Source organism: Eublepharis macularius, chromosome 6, assembly GCF_028583425.1.
Source record: "Eublepharis macularius isolate TG4126 chromosome 6, MPM_Emac_v1.0, whole genome shotgun sequence".
NCBI lineage: Eukaryota > Metazoa > Chordata > Lepidosauria > Squamata > Eublepharidae > Eublepharis > Eublepharis macularius.
Genome location: NC_072795.1, coordinates 53,871,900 through 53,897,477, shown reverse-complemented (window position 1 = coordinate 53,897,477; position 25,578 = coordinate 53,871,900). Strand labels below are relative to the sequence as shown.

General features: G+C 45.0%; 1 protein-coding gene across 4 annotated transcripts in view; it reads right to left on the bottom strand.

Moving 5' to 3' along the window:
• Nucleotides 1–12,101, bottom strand: part of SNED1 (sushi, nidogen and EGF like domains 1) — a 98,402-nt gene extending 86,301 nt beyond the window's left edge. For 2 of the 4 annotated variants that reach the window (XM_054984123.1, XM_054984126.1), the window contains exon 1: nucleotides 11,672–11,960. In XM_054984123.1, coding sequence (XP_054840098.1) covers nucleotides 11,672–11,881 — 210 coding nt within the window. In that variant the 5' untranslated portion in view covers nucleotides 11,882–11,960. Of the gene's footprint in view, nucleotides 1–6,853; nucleotides 6,900–11,671 lie in introns of those variants that run through there. The other 2 variants (XM_054984127.1, XM_054984122.1) reach the window with 2 other exon arrangements.
• Nucleotides 12,102–25,578: the final 13,477 nt, after the last annotated feature.

Below are 25,578 nucleotides of genomic sequence, written 5' to 3'. Positions count from 1 at the left end.
TGCTCCCAACAAGCTCAAGTAGTGACATTTTATAAGCCTTTGCTGCTGCAGCAATGCTCCAAAGCAGCCACCAGCTGATTGATTGATATGATATCCTAGTGCATGATATCCTAGTGCCATTTTTTAAAAAAATAAAAAGCTCTTCTGTGGCCGGGGGGGGGGGGGGGAGGGAGTGGTGGCTGCAACAGGGTCAAGGAAAATGGCTGCCAACCAATTTGCCAACCCACATAGCAGCCATCCAGTCTTTGCTGGAAAATTAGAGAAAAACCAGGGAACTCTGGCAGTGCATGAATGTGGCATGAATGTACCACAATGCTGTGGAGAAGCAGGGAAAAAAGAACCCTGCTTCCCTAAAGCATTGAACTCACTGCACTCATTGCAGATAACTCATGTAGAAGACCCCAGAGCCCTACTGACCTCCTCAGGCAGGCCATTCCGCAAGGTAGGAGCCACAATAAAGAATGCACATGTATGGGCTTAGAATTTTTGAAAATTCTATAGCGTCTAGTGACATCACTACTGGGTTTTACCAGAAGCGATTTCAGTGTGCCAGGACACCAGGACCTTTTTGCTCCTGGGGGTGGGGGGTGGGGATTGCTGGTTGTGGGCCCAGTAATACTAGCAGTTGGTGATCACTTGCAAGGTGAAGACTTTGCTCACATGAGAAAAGCTGTTGCAGTGGGGTATGGAAAAAGAGGCAGTCCTGCAGGTATGTGGACCCAAGGCCATTAAGGACTTTGTAGGTGATAACCAGTATCCTGAACTGAATCCAGTAACTGATCAGTAACCACAAATCATGTACACAAATCATGCTGCACATGGGAAAACCAAGGTTTTAAGAACATGGACTCTGTGTGCCATATATGAATACAAATTTTATTTATTTACTTCATTCATATCCCATATTTCTTCCCAACAGAGAGCCAAAGCAGCTTACCTTTTTCTCCACTTATCCTCACATAGGATTGCCAGGTCCCTCTACCCTCCCACCAGGCAAATAGAGTCCCTGGCACTTAACTTGTGCCAGGCATGAAGTCCTTCTGACTGACGTCACTTCTGGAAGTGACTTTGCAATGATGTTACTTCTGGAAGTCACATCACCAAGTCAGCCACACAAGTGCTCCCGCGCTACACACGGGGACTGATTCAGTCCATTTGGAGCCCAAATCAGCTCCAAACAAAGCGTGGAAATGCTCCTGCAGCCGGCATGATTCCAGAAGTGACGTTGCTGCACCTTTTGGGAGCATGCGGCACACATTCCTGAGGTGGCTGCCAGTGGCGGGCAACCTCCATGAGCATGCCGCCTATCACTAGACAATCAGTGGACAAGGAGGCCCAATCCAGGCCCAAAATGGCCACTTTTGGCCATTTTTGGCCCATTTCTGCCGGGATCAGGGCCGAAACGGCCGAGATCAGGTTGGGTCCTGGGTGGGGGAAGAATCCCCTGCCCAGCACTGACCTGGTCCAGGCTTTTTCGGCCCTGATCCAGGCCCATTTGGGGCCATTTGGGGCCCATTTTGGCTGGGATCAGGGCCAAAACCACAAGGATTAGGTTGCAGCCTAGTTGGGGACCCCTCCCCTGCCTTGCACCAACCTGATCTGGGCTGTTTTGGGCCTGATCCAGGCCAAAACGTGCCCAAAATGGCCATTTTGAGCCATTTTGGGCCCATTTCGGCCTGAATTGGGGCCAAAACAGCCCTGATCGGGCCACTGCCAGGTGGGGGAACACACGCCTGTCTGGCAGCAGCCAAATCCTGGCCATTTCAGGCCCGATCAAATCAATTATGCTAATTACACACTTCCAGTGATGTGAAGGGGCATGGCATATGCGAACGAGTTATGCTAATGAGTTCCTGCAGCTCTTTTTCCACAAAATGACCCCTGAGGAGCAGTGTTTGGAAGTGGCAACTAGAGAAGGCAATCAGTAGGCTGTGTGTGGAAGGCCCCAGGCATGCATAAAGCATCATGAGAACTGATAGGCATTTTCTGGAAATTTGCAGCTGCTCTGTATTTCTGGTGGGATAGTATAAATGTTCACACAGGCTCCGTAACTTTTCCTAGGAACTTGGAATAAGAGTTTGTCCCTTTTTTTTAATGGTAGCAGCAAAGTATTTTCAATGCTAATTTCCACTAAACAGAAATATACAGTTGGTTTTAATTGGATGTTAGATCGGCCTATTTCAAAGCAGTAACCTTTCTTCTGAATAACTGCTATGTTCTCACATATGTTAAGAAATAAAAACTAACTGGCTTCACTTCTTAGTCAAAGCAAGTGCCTTCATGGTTCAGTAAACCCTTGATTTGTTCCCCTTCTCATTTAAACAGAGAGGGAAGAAAACTGAAATTCTACAATGCTAGAGTGAAATTCTAGCTGCTTGCAAGTTCTGTTCCATCACAGCACCCTCTCCAGAAGCCTCCTGTGGATCAGAAGAGCACATTGGATAAAAACAAAAAGAGAGAAAAGGAGAAAAACATTCCCTGCTCTTAGAAAACTAGGTGCTAGGGGAAATGGTTCTTGCTTATTTATCTCTGATAGTTTCCTCCATACAAAAACAAGAAACAAGTTTTGTTTTAATGGAAGGGAATTCAGACAAGAAGCCCTTGGCCACCTGCAATTAAACAGGTAAAGAAAAAGGACTCACACTAATAGACATTTACTTTTTAAAGCAGGGGTCCCCAACCTTTTTGAGCCTGAGGGCACATCTGGAATGCTGACACACTGTGGTGGCTGCAGCAATATGACTGCCACAAGATGGCTGCTGCAGGAGGTGTAGCCAGCCGCAAAATGGCTGTTAAAGCTTACTTTCAGTCATAAAGTGAAGGTCCTTGCACTGTGGAAGCAGTTTCTGCCAAAGCCAGTTTGGTGTAGTGGTTAAGAAGAGTGGCAGGATTCTAATATGGAGAGCTGGGTTTGATTCCCCACTTCTCTGCTTGAAGCCAGCTGGGCCACCTTGAGTCAGTCACAGCTCTTTCAGAGCTCTCCCAGTCCCACCCACCTCACAGGGTGATTGTCATGAGGATAATAACAACACACTTTTGTAAACAGCTGAGAGCGCATTAAGTTGTCCTCAAGGGCAGTATATAAATCAAATGTTGTTGTTGTTGTAGCAATGTTTTAAAAAAATCTGTACAGCCAATCAATACTCCAATAGCAAACCAGAAGCCATGCTCTGCAAAAGCCCCACCTGGCCCCATCAACCTTCTAAAAATCAGCAGACCCCAGAAAAGGTGTTGGCGGCTACAATTGTGCCCACGGGCACCACACTGGGGGGCCCTGTTTTAAAGACTTGAGTTTAAGTTCCGTGCAGTCACACCACAGCAGGGAATGGCTATTAAAAAACAAAAAAGAGCTGCTGGGGGCAGAAGAAAGGCTCCTGCCTTCCCCCTCCCAGCCATTTTTCATGCTAAAACAGTGCTGCAGCTGCTGGGGGATTAGCTTATTTCTGTAGATTCGCTTATTTTTGTGCAGTATTCTGCACATGTGGAGTTGCAAAAACAGATAAATAACCCCCATGCTGTTTCATCACAGAAATGACGGGGTGGGGGGTGGGGCAGGAACCCTTCCTTCTACCACTGCAGCGTTCCAAGCTCAAAAGGGCTCTGCCTTATATTTTAATAGCTATTCCCAGCAGCTGCTGCATGGCTGTGGGGATCCCGCCCCAACTCTTGAAAAAGGTGAGCCTTTAGTTTGGCTTAGGCTGCCTGTGAAAGCTAGGCCTCAGCGGAATTGGAGTACAGCTCTGTTGGATCAGCCCCTGGAACTACAAGAGAGTGAGTGCGCTGCACCAGCAGCATTGGGTTTGGACGTGGGGAGTGCAGACTCAGATCCCCTCTCAGCTCTCAGAGTGGCTTCGGGAGTCTTAGCCAAGGGACGCTTCAGGGATAAAATGAAAACCTCCAGAAGTGGTAAAGTGGGATATAAATGTGACAACGTATCCGCAGCAGATGCTTGGCCCCCCTTCTTAATTAAGTTACCATAAAGAAAGAAGATTCCAAAAGGAGCTTTCTCTACTGTTGGACTGATTATAGTTTATCTAAGGTTTGATCATAATCTGCCTTTGTATAAAGGCTTTACACTCCTTTCAATAAACCATCGCTCTCCTTTCACCTTAGTGACATTTTAATATTGTCAACCAAATCCAACCCATTGCTCAGTCATCCATTCATCCTCCATTTAATCTATTAGTGCAGGGGAAAGTGTAGCTCTTCTGTCTTCCTTCATGCTGCCTAGAAGACTGCCTCATTGCCCCTCTTCAAATTCCTTCCAATTTGTCAATGTCTTTCCCCACATCAGAGCTCAGAAACTGATCATCATATTCCGGAAGAAGTTCTACCAGTGCTGAGTTACTCATTAATTATATTCAAATGTGCAAATTAAATGCACATTTTTTTAATCCTCTTGCTTAATTATATATTTCCAATGCAGCCTTATGTGACTAATAAGCCCTTCCTCCACATTTTGGATCAAACAAACAATCCAATGTTCTGTTCACATACAGATTTTTTTTCCTAGCACTGAACCCATTCTTTTATTCTCACTGCAAGCCAAAAGCATGTTTCTGTGGAATCCCTACATCTAATATCCTCCAATGCCTCTGGATTTTTTCTGCAGATAATTTGTAGTGTCCTGGCTTGACCTTTTTTCCCTTGTGTCCATTGTTTAATGTAATCACCATTGTTCGTAAGGCACAACAGGCAGAAGACCAAAACCAGTGAGATTTTTAAATGAAATTAACTAACTTAATTTGGCTCTGGTGAGCTAATCTCAATTCCTGATTAATGTGTAGGATCTATAAAAGAATGAGAAGACAGCTCTGGCACCTTAAGTCTCTCCAGATGTCTATCAGAATAAACATTTATTACCTCTCCCCAGGTCAATAATGAAATAGGGACATATCTATTTACTGTATTCATATTTTACCCTACCTCCAGGGAGCACAGGGTAACATGCAGGGCACATTTTGAGCAGGAGCATGCCAGGTGTTCTGGCAGTTCTCCAAAGAGGTGACATGTCTGGTGGCCCCACCCACCTGATTTCTGGCCATTCTGGGCCCATTTCAGCCTGGATCGGGACCAAAATGGCCCGGATTGGGTTGGTGCCAGGCAGGGGAACCCTCCCCTGCCATTTCAGCCCTGATCCATGCCCAAACGGGCCCATTTTGGCTGGTATCAGGGCCAAAACCACCAGGATTGGGTTGCTGCACGGCAGGGGAAGCCTCCTTTGACTGGCACTGACCAGATCCCGGCCATTTTGGCCCCGATTGGGGTCAAAACAGGCCCAAAATGGCAATTTTTGTCCATTTTGGGCCTGTTTCCGCTGGGATCAGGGCTGAAACCACCTGGATCTGGGCCATTTTGGGCCCCATCCAGGCCCAAACATGCCCAAAATGGCCATTTTGGGCCCATTTCAGACTGGATCAGGCGGTTTCGTCCCGTATTGGGGCCAAAGCAGCCCTGATCGGGCCACTGCCAGGCAGGGGAACACTCCCCCATCTGGCAGCAGCCAAATCCTGGCTATTTTGGGCCCAATCTTGGCCATTTTGGGCCCCTTTCAGCCATTTTGGGCCCAATTTGGGCCCAAAGTGGCCAAGATCAGGCCCAAAACAGTCAGGACTGGTCCTGAAATGGCCAGAATCAGGCCTCTGATGGGTGATGGATGACTCTCCTGCTCAGCAGTGGCCCGATCCTGACCATTTTGGGCCCCTTTTCCGCCATTTTCAGCCCCTTTTTGCCATTTTGGGCCCAATTTTGGCCCTGAATGGCCAGGATTGGGTCCAAAACAGCAAGGATAGGTGATGTCAGGAGGTGTAGCATATGCAAATCAGTTATGCTAATGACACACTTCCAGTGATGGCAAGGGGCGTAGCATATGCTAATGTGTTGTACTAATGAGTTATGCTAATGAGTTCCTGCAGCTCTTTTTCTACGAAATGACCCCTGGTAACATGTAGGGGGTTATCCCATTTTATCTTCTTACAACAATCGTATGAAATCTGTTCAAGCAGAGATAAAGTGTTTGGCCCAGAGCTGGGGGCCTTGTGAACATCTGAATAGGCTCCCCAGTTAAAACCAAACCATCAAGCATTATCATTATGGGATAAGGCTGAAGTTCTCACTGAAGTGCAGCTACCTAAAAATGATGCATACTGTACTTGTTTTGATCCTTTGAAAACGTATCACCACCCAGTCAAAATATTATGTTTTCTATGTACTACATGGGGAGTTATCGACCACTTCCCTGGGAGTGGGTTAATTTGAGATACACAGCAGGTAATTCAGCCATGAGAACAGCAGATCTTTCTATAACTGGCAGATTTCAAGTCTGAACCAGGATGCTAGGCTGCTGTGACATTTCTTCTGATTTCACAAGTCCTTCCATGGGAAACATCTATAGCTAGATGGCCACATGAAGCATAACAAGGTCAGATTGAGATGATAACAGGCTGTGCCACAAGGTTCTTGAAGAAGCCACAGGACAGGATGAGAATGGAGAATCACCTCAATGATACTGGTGGAGAGGAGGACTCCGCCCAACAGACTACAGGTTGAACCAGGGACAGAAATGGTGAGTTAATATTTCTACAATGATCCATGTGGACCTATGGATTCAGAAACACTGCAACTGATATTCATTCCAAGTGTATATGCATTGACAATAATGCACTGCTCTCTGGGAGAATTATGCTCAATGCACATCTACAAAACTGCCAGTAGCAAAAAGCACTTGATGCACACCTTGTACCTCATACAAATTCAAAGAACAGTATCCTATTCCACAATGAAATGTTAACACACCAAGTAATTCATAACTGCATCATGCCACAGTGCCGAGAAAATACCTCAAGATACTTACAGATGTCTCCAATGCACTAGATTTGGCCATGGCCACTTTGTCACAAGTTCATAATACAGGTTGAAAAAAGTTATCAGTGCTTTCCTCAAATAACCCCTTACTACTTCAACAGTGCAGTCCTAAGCAGAGCAACACCCTTTTCACCCCATTTTGCACTGTGGATGTGCCAAGTCAAAGGAACATGCAGTGCTTTCTGAATACTCATGGGCTGGGCTAGAAGCACTTGCTGGTTTTTGTGAACCTTTTCACAGCAGCAATAAACAAAGCCACCCAATAGTAGTAGTAGTAGTAACAACAACATTCAATTTATATACCGCCCTTGAGGACAACATAATGCCACACTCAGAGCAGTTTACAAAGTGTGTTATTATCCCCACAACAATCACACTGTGAGGTGGGTGAGGCTGAGAGAGCTGTGACTGAACCAAGATCACCCAGCTAGCTTCAAGTGGAGGTGTGTGCAGGGGCGGCGCAAGGGTTTTTGGTGCTCGTGGCCGGCCGGCCGGGTACTCCCCCCATGCGCGCGCAAGTGCTCACGCTCCAGCCAGCGTGATGACGTCATCACGGGACCGCGCGCACCACCGCCGGCTCGATCACTGCGGCTGGCGGCTCTGACAGGGTGCAGGTAGCACAGCAAAGCAAAGGGCAAGGGCAGCCAACGGCCTCCCGGGCCCCCCAACACACACACACATCCCCCCTTTACTTGCCCCGCGGTGTTGCAGAGCTGCAGCCTCAGCGGGGCTCCGTCCACCTCCACCACGGCTGGAAAAAAGAGAGACGGAGTTGGAAGGGGGCGGGGCGGGAGGGATAGGAGAGTTCTGTGGTGCGCGCTCCCGCCCTCCCCCCATGCCTCCTCCGGCGCTCCCTCCAGCACCCCGCACCTGAGGCCACCACCTACCTGGCCTCAATGGGCACGCCGGCCCTGGGTGTGTGGAATCAAACCACGTTCTCCAGATGAGACTCCTACTGCTCTTAACCATTATACCAAACTTTTGAAAATGTTTATCTCTTCAGGAAGCATTGATTTCCCTCTATTTGCCATCAGTGACATCAACACAAGGCCAAATCTCATTGGCTACGTACTGTAGCACTATATTTATTAACAAGATTTTTATCCTGCCTTTCTGTAGGGCTTCCAAAGCGGCCAACAAATTAAAATATACAAATTAAAATGTCATCTTAAGAACCATTAAAACCAACACACTAATACATCACTAAAACAGTGTAAAACTACAGCTAAAATTAAACACAAAACATAAAAACAACAGCTAAAACACTGGGGATGGAGGAGGGATCAATGAAGGATCGCCAAACAAAACAAAATGGTGGAAGACAGCAACAGGAGACAAGCAAATCTCCCTGGGGAGAAAGGTCCAGAGTTTTGGTGCCACTACTGAGAAGGCCTTCTACCAGGGCGCCACCTATTTAATCTCAGAAGGCAAGGGTACCCGGGCCTCCAAAGACAACTGCATTGGTCTGGGAGGTTCATAAAGGAGTAGGCAATCCTTCAGGTATGTTGGTCTCAAACCATATAGAGCTTTATATGTCAGCATCAGCACCTTGAATTATGCCTGGAAACAAACTGGAAGTCCATGTAGACAGCCAAGACTGGAGTGTTATGGTCCCTATGACCAACTCCAATCAACATACTGGCTGCAGCAAATCTGCACCAACTGAAGTTTCCGAACTCTTTTCAAGGGCAACCCCATGTAGAGTGCATTGCAGTAATCTAATCTTTTTCATTGTGTGATCCCTGATTGCTGTATTGAATATTGCATTCTTTTTTTGATATCTTAGCCAAACTCTTCTTTAAAATTGTTATATTTTATTTATTTATTGGGTTTACTTCAGGTATAGAATAGGGAGTGGGGAAGCAGAGGTCCTAGAAACAAAATACTGGCTTCACTGGGTTCTGTGCATCTCACCATCTCTGAGCTGACTGCATGTTAAAAAGGCTTCCCATGCACACCAAATGTATTGCCATTGTCTAGCAAGTGAAATCTGACACGAGAGAATAGGAAGTGAAGATAAGTTAAGAAAGAATTCCCAATTGTACATAATCTCCAAACAGAGGACTTCAAAAATATCATGTTCATAAACTGAATGCCATTAAGTAGGTAAGCGGTACTGGCTAGTAGATAGTTAAAAAAAATTCAAGGGACTCGTTTGCAATACAGCCATGAGTATAAATATATACTCATTTCTATGCATACTGCCTCCTAAACTTCAACTATAAAAAAGCACAAGTTCTCAGATTTCCAAGATTCAAGTGCAAAGCTAATGGCAGCTTCACAAAAAATGGTCTCATATATGGATATAATTTCCATGCCAGATAATGCTTGTACACCATCTTTTGCTACATGTACGCTTGGCAGGGGGGGTTGTTTCCTGGAGTGCATCCTTTTAACAAAACAGACACTGTATGTTGGTTATATGTGATAGTGCCCACAACTGATCTCATGGAAGCAATATTCATGTAGTAAATGAACATTTTAACAACATGATTAATTACCATCTACCTAAGAGGTGATACTTCTGGGATAATCATAAGAATCTCCTTTGCTGACCCATTTACAGAATAAAATACATCTCTTAAGACTACTTCATTGTGTTGTAGAAAACTCTCTAGAGGCAACTTCAACATCCATTGCTCTGTCCAGGAAATGAGATTTTTGGGGGTCATCTTGTAAGCAATTTCCTGTCTTCTATCATGGCAGGGAAGGATACTTCTTTTTTTTATAACCATATAGTTTTTACACTTACTCTTCTGAAAAGTATGTCAAGTTCTTATTAAAAATTTCAGCCAATTCCAAGGCCATCATCCTGTTTGTAAATGATGGCAGTCTCCAGACCACCATCCGAACACTCAGTTCCTACAGCCAGATCACCCCACAGATATAGGTAGCAAAAAAGTTGGTAGAACCTCAGCAGGGAGATGACTGTCCTTGAACCCAGAACTTCCAGGCCAATATACTGCCTTGGCCGCAGAATGTAATTGCCTAATATAGCAAAGACACACTGATTCTCAACATCCTGTTACAGCTTTGATGCCTTAAATTGAATTAGGCTGTTTGACTGTCCCCAAGTAAATCCAGATGGCTTTAGAAGTGATTAAAAAAATAAGAACACAGACAAAAATTTCAAGTAAAAGACAGCTAGCTTTAAAGTAATTCATTTCTTTGAGAGAGTACAGAGATTATGACCAAGAGTGGGAGAGGGGGCTCCGCCTACTTTCCAATTCTGCTAATCAGATCACAGAGACCCGTGCCATTAATTTCGCATGGCAAGAATTGTTGTTTTTAAAGACAAGAATCAGTGGATGGCTAAGACAGGGAAGCTTGAGAATAAATCTTCATTGAAACATATGCAACGAAGGGACCTTAAAGAAATATATGAATTGCACTTTAATTCTCTTGCAACCTCAACTCCTGTCTGCAACTCCTGGGGACAATGCAACTGACCTATCTTACAGGGTTGTTGTATAGGAAACTTTCTGACCATTCAAAGTTAGTACACATTTTTAAAAATAATTTATGATTATTAATCCCAGAATTAGATCACAGATCATTTATCCCTCTGGCTTCTTTCCAACAATATTAAATGATGCTGAGGGGTGGGGTGGGGATGGGGGGGTGGACTGGAAGATAACTATTCAATGTTTTTAGGGATGTTTTTAGTCCTGATATTATATTCCTAGTAGGCCCAGAAGTCTAGATATAGCCAAGAAAGTTTAATAATTCCGATGACCTTAGGCTAATAAAAATGTATTTTGGTTTTACAACTTATGGTTTGTGGACTTGGTGTGATTTCCAAGGCAGTTAAGTGATATAGTTATTCTTTAGCATTTGCTATGCAGGGGGATGGGGAAAGAAGATTAAGGCCTTTCATGATTGCAAGGGGGGATGTTTAAAATGTCAACATGTTTGAAAGGACCATAAAACAGCTGGTAAGCACATTGTCTTTCCACATCTTGTTTTTAAAACCTATCTTGTGATTCTGTAGAATCATCTGGAGACTGGTCACTTGCAGTTAGTAACACCTCAGCTCTTTTGGTGACTCTAGCTGGATGGGATACTCAACGGACTGTATTAAATTGACTGTATAACCTCACAACCAGGATCTCTGCATGATGTTTGAGGGCTGAAGCAATCTTCAGCAAGGGAACTCTGAGAAATCTGCCTGCTCACCCATGTATGCTTGTGTACAAACCAATTCTCTCTATTGCAGCTGCAGTGAACTGGTTCATCTGCAGGAGCTAACCGTACAGAATCCAGGATTTATTATGAGTCTCTGTTTATGTGAATACAGCCAACGCACAGAACTCATCTCCCAATATCTCCTGTTATGCCAATCATGTGCAATGCAGAAGCAATGTTACAGCTATGTAGTCAGAAAGCCAATACGGTCCAGGCTGCCTTTGGGCCAGTTCAGATACTCTTATGGCTGCGATCCTAAACATATCAAGACACGCTGAAGTCAAGGGATTTACTTCTGAGCGAACATGTCGAGGATGTCGCTTAAAAGCGCTTAACATGGAGCGTTCCCTTTCCAGTCATATGGAGGAAGTAACATCTGACCCGGCACAACCAGGTTGACAGGCGCCGCTTCGTGGCAGCAATTCACGCAAGCCCGGGTGGTCAACTAATTCTCCCCTTTGACTGCTACGCAAAGGTGCCTAAAGGGGCAAATGCTCTGCTATTAGGTACTGTGCAAAGTATGCGCACAATGTTCCGGGGTAACTACTCCGCGTTAAGCAATTTCTGGAGTGTGCGCGAGAAGACCATCGCGCTCCTTTAACCCGACGGGGCAACTACTCACGTAGAGCGCTGTGTGAGCCGCGCCGAAGAAGGGGAACTTCACAGCGATGGGCCGGAGCCCTGAGCCGCCGTCATCCTGCTGCGGGGTGGCCGCGTCTCCCTGCGCCGGCCCGAAGGGGTAGAAGTCAGCCAGAGGCACGGCTCCCTTCGCCCGCAGCTGGAGCCAGTTGCCGAGCGCCAGCAGCACCATCCAGACGGACAGGCCCCGCATGTCCCCTGCGGGTGCCGAACCACGGGGCAGACGGCGGGGGATACCAGGGGTCGCCCAAGGGGCTCGCGGAAACCGGGAGGGCCGGGGAGCAGCGCCACAGGCGGGAAGGACCTTGCCTGAAGGGGAGTGAGAGCCCTGTTGGCTCTGAGCGGCAGGGCAACGCCGGGCGGCTGCCGGGAAGCCAGAGAAGACTGCTGGTGGCCGAGACCGCGGCTGAGGGACCCGCACGCACACTGAGCCTCTGTGCAGGAACGAGGGAGGGACAGCGGCTCATTCACGCTGCAGACCTCGCCCCACAGGTCAGTGCATACATATTCATGCCCTGGTCAGCCAATTAGGAGGGGACCTGAAGGAGGCGGCCGTGGAGGTTAGAGGCGGGCTTAGAAGGCGCAGCCCTCTCTTAAAGCGCTAAGGAGCGCGCCGTGGAGAGCGCAGCGCGAGGCTGAAGGCGCGCCGGCCAGCTGTGTGGCGCACGTTGGCCCGGCAGAGCCCCACTGAATGTTTGAAAAGCAGCTCCGCTGACTTCCTGTTTGTTTCCAGAGTCAACTAAAGGTTCTGATTCTTACAGGCCGTCTTCCTTAGTAGTGAGCTGGCGTGCTATCCGCACTCTGCAGGTCAAAAGCCGTTAGGGGTGGCCTCACTTGTCACCGCGCTACTTGTATCTGACGAGGGAGGAGCTTTGAGTCTGGGAAACTCAGATCCTGGAAATCTAGTTGAGCTTTAAGATGCGTCTGGATCCCAGTCCTGCTACCCCCACCTGAAACTGCCCTCACTTTTAGAATGTTTTGGTTGGCCACTAATTGCTTAGGTGGAATGAGCTTCTGGGAAGTCATAAGTTTCCATTGCTACTGGCCTTTAGGAGGTCTGTGGCCCTTCTATTTTTTTTAGGTGACATTTTTATAAGCATTTTGTGAAAGTTGTTGGTGTATCCAGAAGGATTTTACATACTTTTTAAAAAAAATAATGTTTTGTTAGCAGCCTTGGGCACCTAAGAGGAAAGGCAGGATACAAACTTTAAAAAAAATAAACCAACAGTTCCATGCTTCCACTAGATTGCTAACTGAATAGCATGGGAAGCCATTGTGCAGATACACCCCCTAATTGTCACAGCTAAATTCAAGGCTCTGAAAAAAATTAAAGCAACAAAACTGATTCTTCCAGGGTTCTTCTAGCTATGACAAAGTCCTGATAAAACTAGTGGGACGGTACATTATTTTCTTCTCTGTCTGTAGGGGATGTAATTGGTAGGGTTTTATCCCAGTGGGCATTCCGTAGAAATTTGTTCAAGAGGCTGATTGCTGGCACTTCACATGGACAAGGAAGGCTTATTTGCTCTGGCACTCTGCCTTTGCTGCCATCAGAACTGAAAACCCCAGAGAAGGAGGCTCCATCCCTTCCAAGTAGATAGAAATATGTGGGTCATGGTGCCTGAGATGTTTCTGACCTGGGCAGCTCCTTTTGGGGCTCTAGCCTGTAGTAGATCAAACATGGACCGAATCTGAGCCATGGGTTGCTGACAGAGTTGACCCTCTCATATTCTTTCTTGTATGTCCTCTAGATTAGATTGATCCAAAGATTGTTCATCTTTACCATCCAAATGCATTCATATCGTCTGGTCCAGGATGGGCCTTGGTTCTGCACCCAAACCAAGCCATCATGTAACCATTGGGATTATCACGTGATTTGTGGAAATCTGGCCCTAAGGACTGGCCAGTTTATTGGATGTTGTTCATGCAAAAAGGCTCAGGACTGGAGGAGCCTCTTGAGGAGATGCACTGCCTTTCTGTGGATGGAAGAAGTTATTAAAAGCATCCAGATCAACTTGGTCTCATCCTCAGTGCTGTCTGAATTCTACCATTGGGAGCCAAGAAAGATTTCCATTATAACATATATGAGTTTAACCCTGTTTGGTAAGGGAAAGGATACAATTGTAGAAGCAGGACTAGGATATATTCTTACAGAATTACACAATTTGCTTATTGGACCTACCACCTGCTGAAACTTCTAGAGCATTTTTAATAGGCCAAATTTGGGGAAATGCCTGAAAACATAATGTTCAAATGCAACAGATGGGAAAAACAAACATGGTAACCTGAGTCTTGCAGTTCTCTCTTATTCTTCTCTTTTCTTGTTCCTATTGTTAAATGTGTAGGTGCATATGCATGCATTGAAAACTACCACTACCCAATCCTACCCAGCATATTTAGTATCATTCTGCATATATAAAAATATAACATGGAATTCAGTCCTGAGGGAAACTACTCTGTGGAAAACATGAGCACAACATTGTATGTGTGTGTGTTCCTGAATGTATATTTGTTTTGGCACCTCTTCTTAAAGAGCTAAGCTTTGTTCCCGTAGTATGTCGTCTCCCTGTCATGTTCTTCCCACAGCACTGCGAACACTTACCATAGAATAGTGGTGGAGAATGCTGTCAAGTCATAAGTGACTTATAGCGACCTCTGGTGGGGTTTTCATGGAAAGAAACTAACAGAGGTGGTTTGCCATTGCCTACCTCTGCAACCTTGGTCTTTGATGGTGGTCTCCCATCCAATTACTAACCAAGGCCAACCCTTCTTAGCTTCTAAGATCTGATGAGATTAAGCTTGCCTTGGCTGTCTGAGTCAGGCCAACAGGACACTGCAGAGGTGATTATATGAATGATGTTTTGATGTTATATAGTCTAATGTCCTGTCTGCAAATCCTGTATATTAAATTTCATAATTATAAAACATTCACAGACTAATTAATATTAGCCAGGTTTGGAATCTTGATTTGTAGGCAAGAGAGCAAACCATAGTTTCATCTAAATTGGACAAAATGAGAATTAAAAAATCCTGTATTTTCATAATTCTAGTTTACAAAGATAACTTAGTCAGCTAGCAGTAGGAGGAAGATAGGGAGACCTCTGGGGAATCTTATATATCTATCATGAAGGAGAACAGCAGACAAATGAAACAAAATAAAAAGCATATTTCTCCAAGGACACACACTTTTTTTTCCTGCAAGGAATCCTACTTCCAGTTTAGACATAATAGATCATGCCAGAAGACATTCTGTAAACCGCTCTGGGTGGGCATTAAGTTGTCCTGGAGGGCGGTATATAAATCGAATGTTGTTGTTGTTATTCTGCTTATGTTCATATTAATTATATGTTTCATGTTTCATCTCTGATCAGATCTCCAAGTGAGACTGGAATCAGGACATGGTACTGTAATGAGGGATTTAACCCTCCCCCCATTCTATTATTCCAGTAGAACCTCCCCCCACCCCCCCAAACTAGTATTAATCCCACTAAGAAAAAAAAGACAAGGAGTCAGGGACCTCACTTTGGCTGCATTGAAACATCACAAGGAGCTGCAACATTCTAACAGTGCACAAGGACAGTAAGCTCTTCTTGTTCATCCCACCTTCCTCCATCCCTTGTGCATTTAGTTTGGTGCAAAACCTCCTGATAAACTACAATTCACTGTGAGGTCCAAATGCAAGTGCTTTGATGGTCTGTAGTTTTATTCCACACAATCTTTACTTTAATCCGAGTTTAATATCTCAGTTTGTATGGAATTAAGCAAACTCTCATTCAGCGAGGCACTTGCATCCAGAGGTTACAGCAAAGTTTGTCATGATCTCTGAATGCAACCCCTTCCCTCCCCCCCCCCCCTTTGTGCAACTAATAGCAGCTCCAGGGTGCAATTTTTATAGGTGAAACAGCATGCGGGGCGGGGATGACCCAGCCCTAAAGTTCCAATTCAAATCCCCCCCAGCTGCTTTTTAGTGTTAGAGTTGGGTGATCTAATCACCCTCATTTTAGCTTCTTTCCTGCATGTGTTTTAGAAGCTGCCATTGCCAAGTTTAAGTACATAACCGTTATACGGCAAGTATTGTACTGGATTTTTGTTTCTTCTTTTAGTTAAAAAAGAAACAGGCCATTTTTAAATTATTTCTTAAGGTGTTAAGAATATGACCAGGAAATTCTTTTTAGTAGTGCAATGGTTTAAGTTACATGTCAAACTCAAGTAACGCTTTGTGTCAGCTAGTAAAAGAAATCTACATTCATCTTAAATAAATCTGTTTATCAAGCAGGCTCAAAATATCTTTGCAAAGTCAGCACAAAGCTCCCTTACAGAGCTCTGAAAGCCCCATGGGCTTATAATCCATCATAATACAAATAAATTTAAATACAAATTCAGTGGAAACCTCAGAGCAGTGATTTTCTGCTAACTGTGCCCCTTCTTGCTTATTTTTTAAATATGACCTGCAGAATAGAAGATAAACAACTACTTTGAAATTACATTGTCAGATTTATGATGCTATAGAAAACAGTATTCATCAATACTTAATAAAACCAGTGATCTTTAATATATGTCTCATAATCTCAAAAGTTTATTTTTGATTTTACATTCAAATCCTACAAATGCTTATATGGACACCTCTGGGAAATCCCATTTACATGAAAAAGACATGAAACTTATTCACAAGACTATTCTACAAATAATAGTTTCTGCTGTTAGTGAAGGAGTGCCCTTGTGCAAATGAACTGAGCAACAAAGAAAGGCTGGGGGGTGGGGGGGAGGAGAAGAATGGAAGTGTCCCTACACATTATTTTATTTTATTTATTTATTTGATTTTATTTATACCCCGCCCTCCCCACAGATGGGCTCAGGGTGGCTAACAACATTCAAAAAAATACATTAAAAGTTACAAAACCATAAAATCAATAATAATATATTTTTTAAAAGTCATTAAAATAGTCCAGGAGCAGGCTATTTAAACAAATTTTGGGAGTCCGTATATGGGTACAGCAGATGGCCGAGGGCAGCCCCAGAAAAAGTGGTGGTCTTGGATGGAAAAAGGACACCCGCTGGCACTCAGCCAAAGGCCCGGCGGAACATCTCCGTTTTACAGGCCCTGTGGAACTGTAACAGGTCCCGCAAGGCCTGGATCTCCAGCGGAAGAGCGTTCCACCAGGTCGGGGCCAGGGCAGAAAAAGCTCTGGCCCTGGTTGAGGCCAGACAGATGTCCTTTGGGTTGGGGACCACCAGGAGTTGCTTGTCTGCAGAGCGCAACACCCTGCAGGGGACATAATGGAAGAGGCAGTCCCACAGGTATGCAGGTCCCAGTCCATGAAGGGCTTTAAACACCAAGGTTAACACCTTGAACCGGATACGGAACTCCACTGGGAGACAGTGTAGCTGGCACAGAACAGGATGAATGTGCGCTCAAACTGACGTTCCAGTAAGGACGTGTGCCGCTGCATTCTGGACCAGTTGTAACTTCTGGGTCAGACCCAAGGGCAGCCCAGCATAGACTGAGTTGCAGTAGTCTAGCCTGGAGGTGACCATTGCATGGATTGCTGTGGCCAGATCCCGGGGCAAAAGATAGGGCGCCAGTTGCCTGGCCTGTCAAAGATGAAAAAAGGCAGACCTGGCAACAGTCGTGACCTGGGCCTCCATTGAAAGTGTGGCATCCAAGGTCACACCCAGGCTCCTCACCATTGGCTAAGGTTTCAATTGTACCCCGTTGAGGGCTGGGAGCCGAGTCCCCAGCTTGATCGCCCCACGACCCAGACACAGAACCTCCGTCTTCAGGGGATTCAATTTCAGGCGACTCTGATGTAACCATACCGTCACAGCCTCAAGACCCTTGGTCTAGGAATCCAGAGCGAGATCAGACTGGCCATCCATAAGCAGATAGAGCTGAGTGTCATCCGCATACTGGTGACAACCCAGCCCAAAGCTGTGAGCTAACCAGGTGAGGGGGAGCATATAGATGTTAAATAGCATCGGGGAAAGAATTGCCCCCTGAGGGACGCTGCATACCAAAGAATGGTGAGCAGACATCTGTTCCGCGAGTGCCACCCTCTGTTCCCGATTGCGAAGGAAGGAGTTCAGCCATTGCAGAGCTGTTCCATGAATCCCCACATCAGCAAGGTGGTGAGGGTCAGAAGATTATGATTGACCGTGTCGAACGCTGCTGTAAGATCTAAAAGTATCAGCAGTGCCGATCCGCCCTGGTCCAGGTGTCGCCGCAGATCATCTGTGAGGGTGACCAGAGCCATCTCTGTACCATGGCCAGGCCTGAAGCCGGACTGGAATGGATCCACGATAGAGGCATCATCCAGGTATACCTGCAGCTGTTCCGCTACCGTCCTCTCAATTACCTTACCCAGGAAGGGAAAATTCGAAACTGGGCAGTAATTGGCTGGATCAACAGGATCTAGTGATGGTTTCTTTAATAAGGGCCACACCACTGCCTCCTTCAGTGAGTCTGGAAAAAAACCCAGAACTCAGAGAAAGATTAATGACGTCAGCTAACGGTGCCTGAATCCCATCACCACCAGTTTTCACCAGCCATGATGGGCCAGTGGGCATGTGGTAGGTTTCACAGCATGCAGGACCCTGCCTACCTCCTCTTGGAAGAGTGGCCTGAATTGATCTAAAATCAAGCCTGAGGATGACCAAGGGGCCTCCAGTACACATACTGCATCAACCGTGGTGGACAGATCCCGGCAGAGTGACAAGATCTTATCTGCAAAATAGTCTCCAAAAGTCTCACAGCTTATTACCGAATTTACATTTTTATTTGTCCCATGTGTGAAGGATGTTAAAGACCGAATCACTCTGGAAAGTTGTGCTGGGCAAGAACTAGCAGACGCAATGGAAGCTGCATAGTAGTCTCTCTTTGCAGCTTTCACTGCCATCTCATAGGCCTTCATAAACGTCCTATAAGATGTTCTTGTCACTATGTCACAAAGTCGCCACCACACTCGCTCTAGCAGTGTCAGCTCCCATTTCATTTGTCGTAGCTCATCAGTATACCAAGGAGCTACTCTAGTTCGGGGGCGGAGAGGGCGACAGGGAGCGATCTTGTCGATAGCTTCAGAGAGATGGGAATTCCAGTCCTCTATCAACTCATCCAATGAGCCACCTGGGCGCATCGGATTCCACAGAGCGTTCTGGAATTCAATTGGATCCATTTGACTCCACGGGCGAGCATAAATCAGCTCGTCGCCCAAGCAGGGGGAGGTCATGGTGCCCAGACAAGCCCTCAGGATGAGGTGGTCTGACCATGGCACTGCTATAGGTTCATCCAGATCCACCTGTATCCCCACTCCAAAGATCAAATCCAGTGTGTGTCCTGCTTGATGTGTGGGTGTCGATACAAACTGGGAGAGTCCTAGTGCCTCCATGGAGGCTATCAGGTCCATGGCCCGTAAGGAGGTAGCATCATCGGCATGGACATTGAAGTCCCCCAAGACCAGAAGCCTGGGGTACTCCAAGGCCCAGCCAGCCACAGCCTCCAACAGGCCAGGCACAGCATCTGCTGGTGCGCTGGGCGATTGATACACCAGACAGATGGCTATACTCTCCTTGGCATCCCACACCAGGCCCACACAATCAATGCCGGCAATCTTTGGCATAGGGAGCGGCCTGATGGAGAAAGACTCTCGAATGAGCACTGCCACCCCCACCCCCCGGCCACTGTCCCATGACTGGTGAAGGACCAAGAAGCCTGGGGGGGGGAGCTCTTTCAGGCTGACAGTTTCACCTTCCCATACCCAGGTCTCGGTCATGCACACCAGGTCCACCTCTTCAATCGCAAAATATTGCTGAAGGGTTGTGGTCTTGTTATTAATGGACCTGGCGTTGCACAGCAGCAGTGATGGGAAACCTAGCCCCACTACCAGCATCCCTTGGGATGGGGCAAAGGTTGGAAGGAACCCGAGCATAACCATATCTCTGGCTCTTTCCCTTATAATACCTAGCCCCACCGCCATACCTCCCTCGTCCCAAACCACTGGGATCCCCAACCTCATATCAACCACCAATTCAAATGACTGCTGCCCTTGGCCACTAATCCACAACACCTATTGCACAATAATCCGAGTCTATATAGACAGTAGTTTTATCCCTAATAGCATTAATGCTATCAGTAATGTTAAGAATTCAGTTCTAAATTTCCCACCCCCTTTAAATTATTAATTTCCCAGCTTCTCTGCTAACTTCCTATCAGAGTAGGTTTAGTTTAAACAATCCAGCAAAGGGCTATACCTAGTGCAATCTGCCATTCAGACATGCAGTACAAATGGAATTCCCACTACTCAAATCACCCATCCCAATAACAGTAACAATCATAGGGAGGAGAAGACAACAATCGGGTAAGATAGGGAAAATGAACATAAAACAATCAACCCTACTTCCTTCCAATAGCCCAGTACAACCTGGCCACAACAGTCACAATCAGCACTCAATTAAACAAATTCAACAGCAGAACCACCCCATCCATTCAATAGAATGTACAACAATTCCAAGTCATGGCAGTCTGGGGGGTGGGGCTGAGCAGCTGAAAAAGCTCACCCCAGGTGGACCAACCTCCCCAGCAGCAGCAGCAGCAGAGGTAATCACCCTGCAGTCCCAGGCCACCAATAAGAGAGCCACCCAGAGTTTCTAGAAAATATTGCTTTAAAATAAAAACTTGTTTCTGATCTCCCCTCCCACAAGGTGCCAGGGACTGATGGCTACACAATTTATTCTCTCCTATTCTGCTCACCTTCACAAATTTAACCCTTTACATCTTTCTACCTATTCCCTAGCTTCTCAATCTTCTTTTGTTGGCCGGTCTACCCCACTGCCAATCATTCCACATTGCATCCCTCACTTGGGACTCTTTCCTTCCTTGGTCATAGATGCAGAGGAGTTAGCCGTGTTAGTCTGTGGTAGTAAAATCAAAAAGAGTCCAGTAGCACCTTTAAGACTAACCAATTTTATTGTAGCATAAGCTTTCGAGAATCAAGTTCTCTTCGTCAGATGCCTGATACAGAGACTGGTATCAGGCATCTGACGAAGAGAACTTGATTCTCGAAAGCTTATGCTACAATAAAATTGGTTAGTCTTAAAGGTGCTACTGGACTCTTTTTGATTTCCTTCCTTGTTAATCCTGACATCCCTTCCCCATTTATCTCATTGCACTTTTTGGTTCCATTAGAAGAATTCCTTCACATATCCTTCCTCTCTATGTTGGTCTGCTCTGGACTAGTCATGTGGAAGGAACTTAATTTGGAATAATTTAGGTTCAGGCATTTAATTAACGAATTGCAGTTACTCTCTGTCTTGTGCTATTTTCTCCAGTTCCCCGCTTTATTTTCAGTATCTCAAAAAGGGCAATAAAGTTACTGGCTGGTCAAGTGCTTGTCTCCTTTTCGTCTTTCTTATCTAAGATTTATTGTGCCAAACTGGGAGCCATGTATACAGCAGACTAAAAGATCCCATTTAATAACCTGAGACTCGAACGCTGGTTCTTCAGGTGTAGGGGTGCTCTTTAGGTTTGACACAGGTGCCATGAGGCTAGTCAGTAGATAATGGCAAAGAGTCATTTTGCTGAAGGACAATTTAATTGGGACTTCCATGTGGCCATCACAGTAAAGTATTCATAGATTTTTGCCAAGCTATGGAAATGGAGTCCTTCTCTACAGACTCAGGACAAACAGAAAGAGGGTTCAGCAGGAAATTGTACAAACTGTTTTTTTCTAATTTGAATGGGGTGGGTGGAATTTAGCAGTCTAAGCAGGTGCCTGGAAAGATTAGTTAGTCTCTTGAGTCTAGAAAAAAGGACTCTAGATGAGTTGATCATGGAAAACACTTGTGGGGAAAGAGCATCTTATGGTGTGATGTGAGACTGGCCACAGACCACATTAAGGCAATCTCTTTGAACAGATTAAAAACTAAAATGCTCCAACATACAAATATTTATTATGTACAAGGTGATGCATGTTCGTTTTGACTTTTCTTGGGAAGAGTCAAAGCTACATCTTTTAAGCCATCTTGAATTTGAAGACAATTGTGTCCAGCTGTACTTCCTAATTGTTTGGGATCATTGGGTGATGTTTCCTCAATGAGGAAAAATGACTGGGATATTTCCCATAATACCCAATCTACTTGTAGAGTGGGAGATCAATGGATCTCTTTGTAGGCATACGTTCTGGAAAAGTAGGCAACTGGGAGTTTGAACTGGAATTGGAGAGAGCTGGGCAGAGAGTTGAGTTTCAGTGGCCCTCTGGAAGCATCCTTAAGGCTATTGCAGAGTTGCTTTCTTAGAATCTGGTACAGAACAATTGTTATGTTTCCTGTTGTAGGGATGCATGTTTACTTCCACTATGCTCTGTTTATGTATTTGTAAGAAAGTGGATTTCTCACTGTTCAAGGAAATGGGGAGTAGTGATCATGAATCTCTCCAGGAGGTGAGAAAAGTATTTCCACAAGTACAGCAGAGAACTTTTGTTGTGGTTACATTTAACAAACAAAATTTTTCTCATTAGTTATTTGGAATCTGGTTAACTGAAGCAACACAATCACTTTCAAACATATGGTGTTGTTGAAGTCAACATTGAAAGGCAAATTCTGACATTCTCTTTTGTGGCTTTATCCCCCAGGGAAAGTGGGAGCTCAAATAGTCAGCTGTGAAGTCATCCCATTTCCTATGCATATGTATTCCTGGTATACAGCTATGGTACCATCTGTTTGTTTCTTAATTCTTACAGCTTTGGAACCTTCTCATTTACAGTGCAAATTTTTTTGTTTGCCTCTCCCTGAGGGTCAAATCTTCCCTGTGATTTTTTAAAAGTGCAGCACTACAGGGCCTCAGTCTGGATAATTGCCAAAGCACATGGGAAAGAAGGGATTCAACCCTTACTGAAACTTACTCCCTTCTCTATGCTGTTATTAGTCCCTTAGAAGAAAAAATACAGGAATCTTGGCATAGATTGTATTTTTTTTTCATATCAGCCTGCTTACCACCTCCAGCAAGCTAAACAGACAATCTCCATTGTAGCTGGCTCATTTGGCAACAGCTCATACAAGACTCTTTGCCGTTGCTGCCGCCATTTTGAGGAATGAGCTTCCACCAATGGCAAATAAGGCTTTCCCCCTGTCAGCTCTGTAAAACAATCCTCGTAAAGAGAGCATTTGATTGGTTTTCTTTTTCTGATGACTGTTGTAATCTTATATTCAGGCTGTTCTAAGTTTCCCACTTCGGAGACCTGGCATTTTTATGGTGGTGATGGACAGAGGTGTAACGTTGTAGATGACTTATGGCAACCCCTGCTAGGTTTTCAAGGCAAGATACTAACAGAAATGGTTTGCTATTGCCTGCCTCTGGACAGAGTTGTCCCATCCAATTACTAACCAAGGCTGACCCTGCTTAGCTTCCAAGATCTGATGAAATTGGGTTTGTTTAGGATTGCACTCTGTTTAGGATTGTACTGTTATTTAGTATGTTTCTTTCCTGCCTGCTTCTCTTCTGTTTCTTTTCCCACTGTTGGTTTTTGCAAACCACGTTTAGGGAGCCTGGGCTCTCTCTTCTTGCTTTCTAAATTAGTTACCATATTTAGGAAAAGATTCTTAGTGGATCAGTCAGATCAATTTTACTGATGCCATAGTATTATGCTGAGATACAGCAACTGGGGATTGAGCTAGCAGTTGTGTAGGCTGGCTGTGCAGACCTATGATGATTTCAGCAAGTGGTGAAGCAGTTGTGTGTTTGCTGTACCGCATACCATACTCTTAAGTTAACTACTTTCCTGTGCCAGAGCCCAGTTTAGAATACACCAAGGAAAGAGGGACTTATTTAGCTCACAAAACATCTAAAAGCTAATGAGATGGTGGCATATAATTAGATTGGGTTGCAAACTGAGTTTTGTTCAGCTCTGTCAGTTCTTCTCATAATTCACACTCTCAGCCTATACATTCTATACTGGAAACCAACAGATCAGCAAACATATTTACATGCCTCTAGCTACCACCCCAACCACATCAAACAATCCATTGTGTACAGCCAAGCCCTATGCTATAGTCACATCTGCTTGAACCCCTCAGACAGAGATACTCATTTGAAGGATCTGCAACAGACATTTTTGCAACTACAGTATCCCCCTGACATTGTGAGAAAGATGATTGGAAAGGCCAGAATGACACTCAGGGACAGCCTAAAGAAAGTAACAACAGAACACCATTGGTGGTCACTTACAGCTTACAACTCAAGTCAGTTCAATGCATTATTAATGACCTACAACCCATGCTGGATTATGACACTTTCCTCAAACAGGCACTGTGGGGGGGGGGGAGCTTTTCTTGCTTACAGACAACCTGCTAACCTAAAACAACTACTCACATGCAATGATAAACTGTTTAACACTAGCATGGACTCTGATACCAAGGCCTGCAACAAACCAAGATGCAAACTTCGCTCTCATATAGATCCTAGCAACACCATCAGTGGACCCAACAACATCAGCCGTACCATCTCAGGTTCATACTTCTGTTCACCCTCTAATGTGATTTATGCCATCACATGTCAGCAATGCCCTTCCACCCTCTGCATTGGACAAACTGGCCAGTCCCTTTGACAAAGAATTAATGGACATAAGTCTGATATCAGAAACCACAATATTCAAAAACCAGTGAGGGAACATTTTAACCTTTCAGAACATTCAGTTGCTGACCTAAAAGTAGCAGTTTCCCCTGCAGAGGAATTTCAAAGGGAGATTAGAAAGAGAGACTGCTGAATTGCAACTGATAACGAAGCTCAAGACAATGCATCCACCTGGATTGAATCGAGACCTAGGTTTCCTGTCTCATTACCAATGCTGATTTCTCTACACCCACTACCCCTCTGTATACTCCACTCTATCCAATCACACCTCTTATTGTCATTCACTGGCTATTGTCATTCAGCATCTGAAATCACTTCACTCTCCAAGATATAAGGACAGAGGGACTCACATTCTATCTGTATCTGAAGAAGTGAGCTGTGACTCACGAAAGCTCATACCCTACACAAATTTTGTTAATCTTATAGTAATGTATGTCGCGCTCTTGCTCTTTTCTATATTCTCAGCCTCTCAATATGTTTCTGTGCTCCAGTTATTCATATATGTAGCATGATCCAGTAATGTATGTCACAAATAAAGCTGCAATCCCATTCCTCAGAAGTAGGCCTCTATCTTGAGCAAGCATGCACAGATTGGGGTAGTGAGTCCCATTCCATTGGTTTCAGTGAGATGCACAGCCTGTTTTTATACATATTGGCTAAAAATCAGTCCCCTTAATTGAATGACATTTTCTTCCATGTAAACATGATTAATATGACAGCCTTAGTTGCAGCTAACTTTTGCTACACTGTGCTCATTTATCCCCAATGGCACTGTCCATGTATTGTGGGTAGGGTCCCCATGCAAGGGCTCTAGTCTTGTCTGCTTCAGTGCTACTAGCCTGAGCTGTTGGGTCTCCTGCAAAACTCATGATAAAAGCCAACACACTTAAATTCCTTTACATTCATTTTCTTAAAGCCTTTACAATTTTCAAATATTTGCAACAAAAGAAGTCCTCACAGTTTGTTGGTAGTTGCATTGTCGAGTTTAGGAGATAAACCTATGTCCCCGCTGGGAACATGCTTTGAAATTGTACTTGTTTTCAATACAAAGGAAATAGGAATATCTGCCATAATAATCACTGTAAGGTCTGTTTCAATGCTGAAAGAAAGCCAAGGAACAGATTCCTATGTAAGGACTGAAACTGAGCAGAAAAGAACAGCAGGGCTCAGAAGAAACAGCAGCAGATTAGCTAAATTCCCCCACAGAAAGTTTCCTTCACTGAAGCTGAATGGTGCCAGCAATGCATGAACACTTGCTGGGATTCCCAGGT